The sequence below is a fragment of the Oryza sativa genome, chromosome 7 (genome assembly GCF_034140825.1).
Source record: "Oryza sativa Japonica Group chromosome 7, ASM3414082v1".
Lineage (NCBI taxonomy): Eukaryota > Viridiplantae > Streptophyta > Magnoliopsida > Poales > Poaceae > Oryza > Oryza sativa.
Genome location: NC_089041.1, coordinates 27,610,362 through 27,624,874, shown reverse-complemented (window position 1 = coordinate 27,624,874; position 14,513 = coordinate 27,610,362). Strand labels below are relative to the sequence as shown.

The 14,513-nt window shown below is 43.1% G+C and overlaps 1 protein-coding gene and 1 long non-coding RNA gene across 3 annotated transcripts; both read left to right on the top strand.

The window, feature by feature from the left end:
• Nucleotides 1–7,160: 7,160 nt before the first annotated feature.
• LOC136357158 (uncharacterized) lies at nucleotides 7,161–14,309 on the top strand. Of its 2 annotated transcripts, none has more exons than XR_010742323.1 (3): nucleotides 7,161–8,035; nucleotides 8,106–10,774; nucleotides 14,080–14,309. It is a non-coding gene; the product is annotated as an uncharacterized lncRNA (long non-coding RNA). The 2 variants fall into 2 exon arrangements; XR_010742322.1 differs by lacking the exon at nucleotides 14,080–14,309 and adding an exon at nucleotides 10,863–11,275.
• On the top strand, nucleotides 11,355–13,981 carry LOC136357157 (uncharacterized). The gene is made up of 5 exons (XM_066312098.1): nucleotides 11,355–11,596; nucleotides 11,675–13,050; nucleotides 13,133–13,303; nucleotides 13,383–13,662; nucleotides 13,747–13,981. Exons 2-5 carry the CDS (start codon nucleotides 11,936–11,938, stop codon nucleotides 13,861–13,863), a joined length of 1,683 nt encoding a protein of 560 aa, XP_066168195.1. The 5' UTR covers nucleotides 11,355–11,596; nucleotides 11,675–11,935; the 3' UTR covers nucleotides 13,864–13,981.
• Nucleotides 14,310–14,513: the final 204 nt, after the last annotated feature.

Genomic DNA, 14,513 nt, shown 5'->3' with positions numbered 1-14,513 from the left:
ACCTGCCATCCCTCCTGTTTATTGCTATTGAGATTTTAAAAATCAAAGCTAATTGTCATTGGGGTTCTATTTTATATTTTTTAAATGCCTGTTCAATAGCCGCCACCTTACTCCTTTACGGTCAGAACATTGTTACTCCTTTTTATTATCATTGGGATTTTAAAAATTAAACCTGATCATTGTTGGTTTTCTCTTTTGTATAGTTTTTAAGTTTCGCTAGCCATCATTTCTCTACTCCTTTGTCCTTCTTGGCTTGGCTTCTTAATAATTTTATATAATTTATTTTATTTGCTATTTTGAATTTTAATTAGTCCCGAGCTATGTTTTATATGGTCTCTTTTTTTTAATATTCCTCATTTTTATTTAGAATTTCAGTAATTTTTTCTAAATTATATTTCTACTTGAACTCTCATTTTTATTTTGCTGATTTCGACATTTACTTTACTTTTGATTTGGAATTTTAAGTAATCTTCTGTGGTGTTCTAGATAGACTATTCTTTCGAAATATATTTTTATCTGATTAAGTTATTTCTAAATTGTATTTCTACTTGAACCATAACTCTTCTTTTTCTTATATTAATATGAGAATTTTCATTCTAAATGTTCAGTTATTTAGAAATTATATTCCTACTTAAACTCTCAATTTTATTTTATAATTTCTAAATTTATTTTATTTTTTACTCGAAATTTTAATTAATCGATCTCATGTTTCTTTTAAGATGGTCTCTTCTTGCAACATTTCTTATTTTTAATTATGAATTTTAGCTTTTATCCTACTTAAACTATTACTTTTTTCTAATGTTGAAATTTATTTTATTATTTTTGAATTTTAATTAATCTTGTGTCGTTTTCTAGATAGACCGTTCTTTTAATATTCTTTTTTTGAATTACAATTATTTTTTTCTTCTACCCAAAAGTGCACACATATATCAAATTGCACTTCTGACTGATGAAATATGGTAGTTAGAGATGTTTTAGGATAGAATTGATTTGTGAGGACTCCTTCTATATCTGTAATCCTTCCTTATCTCCTTCCTATGTACTTCTATATATATCGCCCTCCCCTGAGGCTCAATACAATCAATCCACGTTACGCAGTATTTCTCTCATCCCTATACTATCCAACAGAAGCTGCCATGAAGGTGAAGGTCTTATGACATAAAATTATTTTTCCCGTGATGACTCATCTTTTATGAAATTAATTAAGTATATTTTGAATTACGCGCATGCCTTTAGCCGCTGGCGTTTTGCATTTAGACTACCTAATTAATCGTAAGCCAGTGCAGCCATATGACTATGGCCTTTACTTCTATAGGCTTGTGCATACAACATATGGTATGTGCTATATGTATGTATTGTTCAGTTGTTCCTATTCTCTTAGCAATGCATGGGCGTATCCGCGTATATATATATGTATATATGCTCTGCCATTTATTAGTTCAGTTTATATTGCTTTAGATCACCTTTAAACGCTTAACAAATTATGTTTTATTATATATTTGTCAATTGTCATGGTGAATTTGCATGACTCTAGTCACAGATTACAGGCCCTAGCGCCATATGCATTCAAATATGTATGCCCGAGTCCTAATCCGATTACGTCAGAATCCTACTCCTAATTAATTTATGTTTCCTTAGACAGAGCCAAACATTGATCGGCCGAGTGCTATGTAGCTTTTTAGTTTCCTATCTATTGCATTTAAGTTAGTTCCCAAAACTTATTTGTAGCCTTACTAAATCTTAACCGTTATAATTCAGGACTATCACGATCTAACGGTGTAGATTTTATCTTTTTCTTCGATTAATGTGGAAATTTCTAGCCTTCGTAGCAAACGTGGTGACTCGTTTCAAAACTGTTTTAATAATATAATAGATAGATAGTGCCTTGTAATTTTTGTGCTACAGAGAATTTGGTTGATACGGTCTCTGATATAGTCCTGGTACAAATGGCTACAAGGATACACTTCACTCTTGATCATACACACTAATATGTGCATGTTATAATTAATTATTTGATTATGAGATGTTTTCAGCCAACATAGTAGCTGACTTTAGTAATGGGCTATTAGTCAGCAACGAGCTATACTATTAGCATTGCTCTTAAGCGCTAGCAGGCATGAGCAATTCAACCAATTGACTGCCATGCGCTGCCACTTGTGTCAGGAGAGCGTACGGAACAAGGAAGAAAATACTACTACTCCCTCCGTCCCAGTACGTAGCAACCTAGGATGGGTTCCATACTACGACTATGAATCTGGACATAAGGTATATCCAGATTCGTAGTCCTAGGATGGGATTACCCATCCTAGATTGCTACATATTAAGACAGAGGGAGTAATAGTTTAACTAACAATACATTGATTAAACAATGACTTTTGCTCTAATACAGTCTACTCCAGCTAGTATGAAGCGGCCAGCAAGAAACTCAAGTCTACTCCCTTTATCCCATAAAAAGCGAATCTAATATTGGATGCGACATATTCTACTACGATAAATCTGGACATATGTATGTCCAGATTCATAGTACTAGGATGCGTCATATCCGGTACTAGGTTGTTTTATTTTTAAGAACGGAGGAAGAATTTGCATTTCTACCGCATCGAAACAGCAAGACTGACTCCACGAAGCGGATATATACATATACACCTATATAATACACACAAATGCGAATAATTTCCAGCTACTAGTCATCACATCGGTCGTATTCCCTAAGAGATAATCCAAGAAATGCAATTGACAAGCGTCCAAATCCAAGAAGTGTCATCGACAAGAGTGAGTTCCAAAAAATACCATCGTATAAACGACTTTATCCCAAAAATACCATCGCCGTTAGGGTTCCGTCCATCCCGTGTCATTAAATACACTGTTCATCCTATAGCACTTAATGGCGCGGAATAGACGGAACCCTAACGACGATGGCATTTTTGAGACAAAATCGTTTGTACGATGTCATTTCTTAGAACCCACACTTGTTGATGGCATTTCTTAGATTTGGATACTTGTCAATGTTATTTTTTGGATTATCTCATTCCGTAAACCCCAATTGGAAGATGTGTGTACGTAGTGGGTACTTGCCTACTTGGCGTCAGCTTCCCATGGGATCCTCACACCTCTGACGGGATACCTGTGACGGGCAAATGAATTGGTCAGTATTGACCATTACCTTTGACGGGTTATACGGGATGCCGTCACCGGTGAGGCATCTGGCCGCGGCCCGTCACAGGTATCCCCTCACCTGTGACGGGCCGAAAGGAAAACCCGTCAGAGGTATACCAGTGACGAGTTTTTCTTCCAACCCGTCACTGGTATCCCCTCACCTGTGACGGGCCGATACATTAGAAGCCGTCAGATGTGATGGGCCGCCACCTGTGACGGCTTTCATTTCTGGCCCGTCACAGGTGAGCGGATACCAGTGACGGGCCGTTGAATAGAAGCCCGTCAAAGGTATGAGCAATACCTTTGACGGGCTTTTTTTATCTAACCCGTTTGAGGTGTGTTGGGTCTATAAATACCCCCAAACTGCCAACTGCTTTCCATCCCGACCATTGTACTGTTCACAAATCGGTTGGGAGGGCAAGGGGGGCGATTTTTTACTAAAATTCAAGGTAAAAAACACATTATTCTCCATTCATTCTCAACATATCGATCATCATTTATTTTTCTTCGTATGTTGTTGATTTCAGATGGATCGTAGATGGATGTACTATGCGCATCGTTCGTCTACCGAGTATAGAGAGGGGGTCACTGAATTTGTCACATTTGCGGATAGTGACAGAAAAAGTAGGATGAGCATGCACATGTTGTGCCCATGTAGGGACTGTAAGAATGAACAGATGATCGAAGACAAGGATGAAGTGCATGCTCATTTGATAATGAATGGATTCATGAAGAAATATACCTGCTGGACCAAGCATGGAGAGCAAGAGGCGCCTGATGTCGCAGCTGAAGAAGTGTTGGATCAGGATGTAGAGAACACCGCCGCAGCTCGAGAAGGCATGTTCGTACCTTCTCCTTTAGGTGGAGAGACCATAGATTTGGACACTCAATGTCTATCTACAATGTTGCATGACATTGAAGACGCAAAGGACAACGACAGAGATTATGAGAAGTTTAGTAAGTTGGTGGAAGATTGCCAGATGCCGTTGTATGATGGATGCAAGTCGAAGCACAGCAAGTTGTCATGCATGTTGGAAATGATGAAGCTTAAGGCTAGTAATGGCTGGTCGGACAAGAGTTTTACAGAACTCCTTGAGCTGTTAAAGGATCTGTTGCCAGAGGGGAACAATTTACCTCAGACGACATATGAAGCGAAGCAAGTATTATGTCCGTTGGGCCTGGAGGTCAGAAGAATTCATGCATGTCCGAACGACTGCATTTTGTATTACAAGGAATACGCTGACTTGGATGTCTGCCCTATCTGTGGGGGATCAAGATACAAACGAGCAAAGAGTGAAGGTGAAGGAAGTAAGTCAAAGAGGGGAGGCCCAGCAAAGGTGGTGTGGTATCTCCCAATTGCGGAGCGCATGAAGAGAATGTTTGCGAACAAGGAACAAGCTAAGCTTGTGCGCTGGCATGCCGAAGAACGGAAAGTCGATACTATGCTGAGGCACCCAGCAGATTCAGTGCAGTGGAGGACAATCGATAGGATTTACCAGGAATTCTCAAATGACCCAAGAAACATGCGTTTCGCAATGTGTACGGACGGCATTAATCCTTTTGGTGATTTGAGCAGTCGTCACAGTACATGGCCAGTTCTGCTTGTTAACTATAACCTTCCTCCCTGGTTGTGTTTCAAAAGAAAGTACATTATGCTTGCCATGCTCATTCAAGGACCGAGACAACCTGGCAACGATATCGATGTGTTCCTTGAACCGATAATCGATGACTTCGAAAGGCTATGGAATGAGGGCACACGAACATGGGACGCATATGCACAAGAGTATTTCAACCTCCATGCGATGCTGTTTTGTACCATCAACGATTATCCGGCCCTTGGCAACCTTTCTGGCCAAACTGTGAAAGGGAAATGGGCGTGTTCGGAGTGTATGGAGGAAACAAGAAGCAAATGGTTGAAGCATTCACACAAGACGGTCTACATGGGTCACAGGAGATTTCTCCCAAGGTATCACCCGTATAGGAATATGAGAAAGAATTTCAATGGACACAGAGATACAGCCGGACCCCCGACAGAGCTAACAGGGACAGAGGTGCACAACTTAGTGATGGGAATAACCAACGAGTTTGGAAAAAAGAGGAAAGTTGGAAAGCGAAAAGAGAAGAGCACATCGAAGGAAAAAACAGAGGAGCATGTGGAAAAACAAAAGACAAAAGAGAGGAGCATGTGAAAAAAGAAGTCAATATTCTGGAGACTACCATACTGGAAGGATCTTGAAGTTCGCCACTGCATAGATTTGATGCATGTCGAGAAGAATGTATGCGAGAGTTTAATGGGATTACTGCTTAACCCAGGTGCTACAAAGGATGGTCTCAACGCCCGACGAGATCTGGAAGATATGGGTGTTCGGTCGGAGCTACATCCCATAACCACGGAATCCGGCAGGGTTTACCTTCCTCCAGCCTGCTACACTCTCTCGAAAGAAGAGAAGATTGATTTGCTAACATGTTTGAGTGGTATAAAGGTTCCATCTGGTTACTCATCAAGAATCAGTAGGCTCGTTTCACTGCAAGATCTTAAGTTGGTTGGAATGAAGTCGCATGATTGCCACGTTCTTATCACACAGCTGTTGCCCGTTGCAATAAGGAATATTTTGCCTCCTAAGGTGCGACACACGATCCAGCGGTTGTGTTCCTTCTTCCATGCAATCGGCCAGAAGATCATTGATCCCGAGGGACTAGATGAACTACAGGCAGAACTTGTGAGAACCCTATGTCATCTTGAGATGTACTTTCCTCCAACTTTCTTTGACATAATGGAACATCTTCCGGTGCACCTTGTGAGGCAAACAAAGTGCTGTGGTCCAGCATTCATGACGCAGATGTATCTTTGCGAAAGGTATCTGGGGATCCTTAAGGGTTATGTACGGAACCGTTCACACCCCGAGGGGAGTATCATCGAGAGTTACACCACCGAAGAGGCCATCGAATTTTGTGTGGACTACATGTCAGAAACATCTTCAATTGGATTACCACGATCTCATCACGAAGGGAGGCTTGACGGTGTTGGTACTGTTGGAAGAAAGACTATTAGGTTGGATCGGAAGGTGTACGATAAAGCTCATTTCACGGTACTACAGCATATGACTGAGGTGGTGCCGTACGTTGACGAACACCTTGCAGTTATCCGACAAGAGAACCCAGGCCGATCAGAGAGTTGGGTCAGGAATAAGCACATGTCTTCTTTCAACGAGTGGCTGAAGAACCGAATTGCCAGGTTGCAGAACTTGCCTAGTGAAACACTTCAGTGGTTGTCACAGGGTCCTGAATGGAGTGGCACCACCTGGCAAGGATATGACATAAATGGATACACCTTTCACACGGTCAAGCAAGACAGCAAATGCACAGTGCAGAACAGTGGTTTACGCATCGAGGCTGCTAGTGACGGTGGTCGTCGTGATCAATACTATGGTAGAGTTGAGCAAATATTGGAGCTAGATTACTTGAAGTTCAAAGTCCCGTTGTTTCGTTGTCGATGGGTCGATCTTCGCAATGTAAAAGTTGACAATGAAGGTTTCACCACTGTCAACTTGGCTAACAACGCGTACAAGGATGAACCGTTCGTTCTCGCCAAACAAGTTGTTCAAGTGTTCTACATAGTTGACCCGTGTAACAAGAAACTACATGTTGTTCGTGAAGGGAAAAGGAGAATTGTTGGATTGGACAATATTGCAGACGAGGATGATTACAACCAGCACGTCCACGGCATAGGTCAAGAAATACCTCTAGAAGAGGAGGAGGAAGAAGATGAAGTTCAATATGCACGTGTCGACCATGAGGAAGGATTATTTTTGTAATTTATGTACGTAGTTTATGTCTACATGTCTGTTATCTGTATGACTCTAATATGTTCGCAATGATCAATAGTATATTGCTTATGAAATAGTCAAATAAAATAATTAAGTGAAGCACCCACTAGAAGTGAAATAAAATAATTAAGCAAGTATAAGCATTGGAAATAATATAATTAAAGTAGTATAATAATGAAGTGCAATTACTACTGTTAGTGAAATAAAATAATTAAGTATAAAAAAATATGTAGTGTATGTGAAAATATGTTAAGGAAAATAAAAGAACTAAGTGAAATAAAATAAAATAAAATTGCTCTAGGCAAACTCACCTGTGACGGGCTCTATCTGTAGGGCCGTCACAGGTGACCTCACCTGTGACGGCCCAGAGTGTTGGGCCCGTCACAGGTGGTCTTACCTGTGACGGCTCCACGGTTGGCGCCCGTCACAGGTGAGGCCACCTCTGACGGCCACATAGTTGGAGCCCGTCACAGGTGAGTTTGACTAGGGTTGACCTAGGGTTGGACATCTTCTAGATCGATCCAGATCCGGCGCCCACTCTCACTCACTCACTCTCTCGACCGCCGCCTCGCCTCTCTCGACCTCTCTGCCGCCCTCTACGCCCTCCTCTCCACCGCCGCCTCGACCTCTCCACCGCCGTCCTCGCCGCCGCCAAATCCGCCGCCCTCTCCGCCACCCTCTACGCCCTCCTCTCCACCGCCTCGACCTCGACCTCTCCGCCACCATCTCTGCCGCCGCCCTCTACGCCGCCCTCCCCACCGCCGCCTCGACCTCTCTGCCGCCCTCTCCACCGCCGCCGCCTCACTCACTCTCTCGACCGCCGCCGTCCATCTCCATCGACCTCTCCGCCGCCATCTCCGCCGCCCTCTCTACCGCCATCTCCGCCCTCTACGCCGCCCTCCCCACCGCCGCCTCGACCTCTCCACCGCTGCCGCCTCACTCACTCTCTCGACGGCCGCCGGGACCTCCTCTCAGTCGCCACGCCAGGACCGTCGTCGCCGCCACCGGGATCTCCTCTCCGCCGCCTCCTCCTCTCGACCGGGACCTCCACGGTGAGCCCACTCCCCCCGCCTCCCCTCGTTTACTATTGGTCGCCGATTAACCCCCTCTTCTCCTCCTCAGCGCCGCCGTGCCAAGAAGCCGCCGCCGCGCCGCCGTGCTGAGAAGCCGTGCACCGTGCGCCTGCCGGGACTCGTCGTCGCCGTGTGCCGCCTCCTCTGCTCGTCGTCTCCTCTCCAGGTACCCCTCTCTCTCTGATGCCCATGAATGGAATGGTGCAGTGGATGGATGAATAAATGATGCAATTGAATGGATGAATGAATGATGAACTTTGGATGAATGATGAACTTTGGATGAACGATGAATTTTGTCATTCCGTTCAGATTGTTGCAACTGTTATTTAAAACTTGAATGTGGATTTAAGTGCCATTTTGACATGTAACCATTCATGGAGTGTGTACTGCTTTATATGTTGTTTTGTTCCCTTTTGCTAGAACTATTGAATTTTGGGGATAATGTTTACATTTAGCTGAAAAAGGATGGATTGATAGATTGGCAACAGTGTTTCTAGCTTGGTAGGGTAGCTAGCTAGAAATAGTTTATCTAGCTAGCTAGTTAGGGGTTATGTTCCCTTTTCCTATAAATAAAGCATATACAGGGTTTGAAATTTAGTTCAAATGGAAAATACAAAATGCATGGGGAGTTTTGGTGGATTGGTTAGTGTAGTCCATGGACGGAACCGACCTAGTCACCAAAATTTTTCATGCATTTTGTTTTCTGTCATTCTTTGATAATTAAGGAACTTTATTAGGTTTAGGGTTTGAAATTTAGTTCAAATGGAAGAATTGATTGATTGGCCGCAGATTTAATGTTGTTCCGAGGTTATCAAACCATCACAGAATACAAAATGCATGGGGAATTTTGGTGGATTGGTCAGTGTAGTCCATGGACGGAACCGACCTAGACACCAAAATTCTCCATGCATTTTGTTTTCTGTCATTCTTTGATGATTAAGGAACTTTGCAGATTATCTAAACTTGTGGATTTATATACCCTTTTTGTCTATGAATAGGTGAATTGCATGAATTGTTGTTTATATACATGATTTATATACCCTTGCTGCTGCTGCCACATAAATGATTGTGGGCTGTTTTATTATCTACACTTGATTGAATTGAATGGATGAATTGCTGTTTACATGAAGTTAGTAGTACTGTCTCATTTTTTTTGATGAAATATATGCATATTTGAGATATGGGCTATATGAGGTGATGAATTTGGACTATTTGTGGATGAAATATATGCAGTATTAGATGAATTAGTCTTTTTGTATTAGATGATTTTAGGATTAATTTTGCTGCATTGGTTGAATTTTGCATGATTTTAACTAGATAAATGGCCAGTGATGTTTTATGTTAATACACCCCTATTGTTGCTGCCCCTGTGGAGTATCTTTGCCCCTGTTGCTGCTGCCCAATGTGTTCCTTGTTAAATGGCCAGTGATGAATTGCTCAATAAGAACAAATTATCTACACTTGTTCTTTTTTTATGCATAAGAACAGATTTTCTGCACTTGCTCTTTTTTCTGGATTGATAAGAGGAGACTATATACACTTGTTTTCTGTCATTCTTTGATGATTTATATACCCTTGCTGCTGCTGCCCAATGTGTTCCTTATTAAATGGCCAGTGATGAATTGCTCAATAAGAACAGATTATCTACACTTGTTCATTTTTTTGCCCCTACACTTGTTCATTTATATACCCCTGCTGTTGCTACCCCTGTGGCATATATACTCCTCCTGCTGCTGTTTTATGTCAATCATGCAAATTCTGTACCCTTGCTGCTGCTGTTTTTTAAATTTGCATGATTGATTCAGTGGTTATATACCTCTACACTTGTTCTTTTTTTATGCATAAGAACAGATTTTGTGCACTTGCTCTTTTTTTATGCATAAGAACAGATTTTCTGCACTTGCTCTTTTCTTCTGGATTGATAAGAGGAGTATATCTAGACATGTTGTTTTAGTTAATTTGCCCCTGCTGTTGCTACCCCTGTGGCATATATACTCCTCCTGCTGCTGTTTTATGTCAATCATGCAAATTCTGTACCCTTGCTGCTGCTGTTTTTTAAATTTGCATGATTGATTCAGTGGTTATATACCTCTACACTTGTTCTTTTTTTATGCATAAGAACAGATTTTGTGCACTTGCTCTTTTTTTATGCATAAGAACAGATTTTCTGCACTTGCTCTTTTCTTCTGGATTGATAAGAGGAGTATATCTAGACATGTTGTTTTAGTTAATTTGCCCCTGCTGTTGCTACCCCTGTGGCATATATACTCCTCCTGCTGCTGTTTTATGTCAATCATGCAAATTCTGTACCCTTGCTGCTGCTGTTTTTTAAATTTGCATGATTGATTCAGTGGTTATATACCTCTACACTTGTTCTTTTTTTATGCATAAGAACAGATTTTCTGCACTTGCTCTTTTGATGTTATGATTTCCTCTTTTTATCCCTTCATGCAAATGATTGTAATTGATGCATATTTCTCAGCAAAACTGAGGCCATATCTTTCATAGTATACCCCGTATTACATTGGATCTAATGCTATTTAGTCTAATGGTAGGAAATTTATAATCTTTTTCGCGAAAGTTAAACCATGTCAACGCCCGGCGCAAACCCGCCCTCCCCAACACCTGCGAGGATCCAGGAAGAAGCAAACCCAGCCACAGAGGCAGTTGCCGAAGGTCATCCCGCGACAACGGCGGTCCAACAACCCGAAATTCATGGTAATTTATAGGATAAATTTTCACCACATGACCACATAAATTTTAGCTAGCACCCCTTAGCAAATATTGCCTTCTGTTTGTGCTGCAGAATTGCCGCAGGAACAACATACGTCGATGTCGGGCGGGACAAGTGCAAGTAGGTCTAGTAGAAATCCGCGGTCACAAAATATATGGCCGACCACAGTGCAAGTTATAAGAGAGGTTGACGCTAGTGGTAGGCCCACGGCGCCCAGGACTGTCATTGGAAGATGGTCTAACTGCTGCGGGATAGCGGCACGTGAGAACTTCGGGATCCTCCATAAAGATATCGGCAAGGTCACAGAAGCCGAGAAAGAGCGAGCTTGGACGACAATGGAGAAATGGTTCACATTTCCAGCCGAAGCAAAGGATAGGCTCAAGCGGAAGGCATTCCAAAAGATGGGCAAAGCTTGGAAGAATTGGAAGTCGAAGCTCTTCACCGAGTTTGTCAACCCGCCCGGCAATCATACGCCGTTCGATGAATACCCTCAAATAACCGAAGCGGTGTGGGAGGAATTCTGCTCTCTCAAGACCACCCAACAGTTTAGGGAATCAAGCGAGGCACATCGCGTACTGCAACAGCGGAATGAGCACCCGCATCGGCTGGGCACCGCAGGGTACATCGGCAAGGAGGCAATATGGGCCCAAGAAGATGCAGCCGCTGCAGCAGCGAATGTCCCTGCCCCGTTTTCAGACATCCCTGAACAAAGAGCTCGCAACTGGGCGCGGGCAAGGGGTAAGGTCAACCCGGACGGCTCTGTCACATTTGAGAACAAAAGTGATGCCGTCGTCTATCAGGAACTGGTGAGTTCACTACTTAACCTAACTAATTTCCGTTCGTATAAAGTACAAGTTCGTATAAACGACTATCTTCTTTTCTAGTTGGGCTTGGTTGCTGAACAAGCTTCACAAAGCGAGGTTGAGTCCGCGCCGAAGAGGCGCGAAGATGACATCCTCACAAAGGCGCTCGGAACCAAAGAACATCCTGGCCGAACTCGGGGAATTGGTAGCGATGTGCCCTGGAAGTATGGACTCCCTCAGTACAGCTCCCAATACAGGAAACGGAAAGTCTCCAAGGAAGAGAGGGACGCTCGTTTGAAGGCCGAACTTAAGGTTGAGGTCATTCAAGAACTAGAAGCTAGCATGAATGCAAGGGTGGAAGAAAGGGTTAACAAGGTGCTCGCCGACATGAATATACCCCGAGTCACAACACCTGCTGTGCAACCAACTCCTCGTGTACAACACGACGCGAGTCCGTCACAGCATAGGAGTAGTTGTGCATCCACAGAGGTGCCGGCCCCTGGTCTCCCGATCGCACCACTAGCTGCAGTGGACCACATCGAGGTGATTGTTGTTATCCGATCCATATCTAATAAAAGACATTTACACATTCCAATATTAAATTCAAACTTTCACCTTATGCAGGGCGCAGCACAGTGTGTCCTACTAGCGAGAGTCCACCCAACTTTCGCTCCTGAAGTCGCTGAGGGCATGGCTTTCAAGCCCTCGGTTACAGACAAGGTCCACGGCGCAGACCTGCTAGCTGGGTATGCCAAGGTGTCCATCGATACAGTAAAGGACACCTGGTCAGGCTATCCGCTGCCCGTGCCCCCAAATGATGAAATCATGACTTTGGGCGATGCGCGCAAGACGTTCATACAATGGCCCAAAGAAGACATAGTTGTGAAGATGACTCCTCGTCCAAGTCGACCGACGGAGCTTACACCTCCCAAGTCTAAGCTATCAATTGAGGCTCCCCGTGGACCGGCATTGTCAGTACCTCATTCTCCCGGTGGAGCTGATATGGACTTGGCAGATATAGCTCAAAGTTTGGCTCCAATAAAGACCACAAGAAAGGCCGATAGCTCCCCACCACTTGTCAAGGGCCAGAAGCGTGAACGAGGCAAGGGGAAGGTCGGGGAGTTGGCGCCGGAGCCAAAAAGGGGCAAGGCTGCGACGTCGATGCCGGTGAGCAAATCGGGGAAGGTCGTGAGGGCGCCAGCCCAATTTGAGCTAGGCATGCCATTGGTGGAGGACAATGTGTTAGCTGTGATGGGTATTGCTTGCCGAGAGCTACATAAGCAATACATGGAGCTAAGCAATGCCAAGCGGAAAATGAGGGAGTCATCCATAGTTGGACATCACGACCACCAGCCGTTCCTATCGTCGCCTGCCTATATAACTATAGGCTTTGATGACCTCTTCGACCTTTTCAGGATCCGGAAGTTGGACACTGGTCTTCTAAAATGCTACTCCTTGTAAGTGCATACCTTCTATACTTGTGATATGACTGGACTATATCTCCTAATTAAATTAGTTCTAATACGTAAATATTTTAAGGTTGTGTTGGATCGAGAGTCGTCGCCATGGTAATCAGGTTGGGTTCCTTGATCCATCCATGGTGAATGAGGTTAATTTACGACAGAGCTTCACTAAGGTGGTTGACTATGTCAACCGGTGTTTATGGGCCCATCAAGACAAGGAGTACATCATGTGCGCACACAACCAAGAGTAAGAGGACAATACCCTTCGTGTATATTGTTTTTGAAGTTAAGGTTCTTAGTACTAACGCTACATAACCACTGCGCAGGCGACATTGGATTCTCCTAGTCATCGTACCTAAGTGGAGTAGGGTTACCTACCTTAACTCCAATAAGTCCAAAGATTATGATTTCAGTGAAATCACCAAGGCCTTAAATATGGCTTGGGGCCCATATGTGGAAAAGGGTGGTAGGCACAAGGAGGGCAAGAATGAATTTTATCATGACACCAAGTTTGCATGCGCACAACAGATCGGAGACCAATGTGGTTTCCACGTGTGCCACAACATGTCAACACTTCTAAGAGAGGTGAAAGATTTCGACCCTAAGGTTGTTGCTAATGGCGAATAAGCTCATTTCAATATCTACATTGCTATTCAAAACGTGCTAATTAACCTCTTATTTATTAAACAGAAAGTTAGAGCTGGCTTCAAGATCTCACCCATCAACCCCCCCGCTATCAGAGGCGAATTGTGCGCCTTTATTCTTGCAGAAATAATGAACAAGAAAGGACGTTTTCATGCCAAATAGACTCATGAACTTGGCTAGATAATTTATTGTGATGTAAAAAAGATGTTTTTATAATTTCTGGCGATGTAAAAAATTATGTTTTTATAGAGTGCAATGTAATTTACTTTCATATGTGCAATATTTATGGTACTTTACTAAATTGTCATCACATTTGATCAACTACGATTTATGTTGTACTATTCATCTGTTTTCTCCTTTTTTTTTCCTTATTGACAGGTTGTGCAGGTCGATGACATTATGGCTTTAATCCATTTGGTAAGTATATATGCGGTTCTATGAGCAACGACCGAAATTGTGGCTTTCAAGGGGTGTGAATTTGCTGTGCAAAATTGTGGCATTTGAACTGCATATATGTGTTGTTGGGGATCTGTGATGTTATATTGGGGGGGTGATGTATCTGTGATGGATCTGTGACTGGAATATATCTGTGATGTTTCTATTTTTCAGAGGGCATGGCTAGCAAATCCTGAGGCTAGCCAATATTTAGCATTTATTTTTTTTCTGGAATTAACTCATCAGTGACGGGTCGGAACAAAAATCCGTCAAAGGTAACATAACCTGTGACGGACTAGCAAATAAAGGCCCGTCAGAGGTGACCTACCTGTGACGGGCCTTTACTTTTGGGGCCGTCACAGGTAGATCACCTGTGA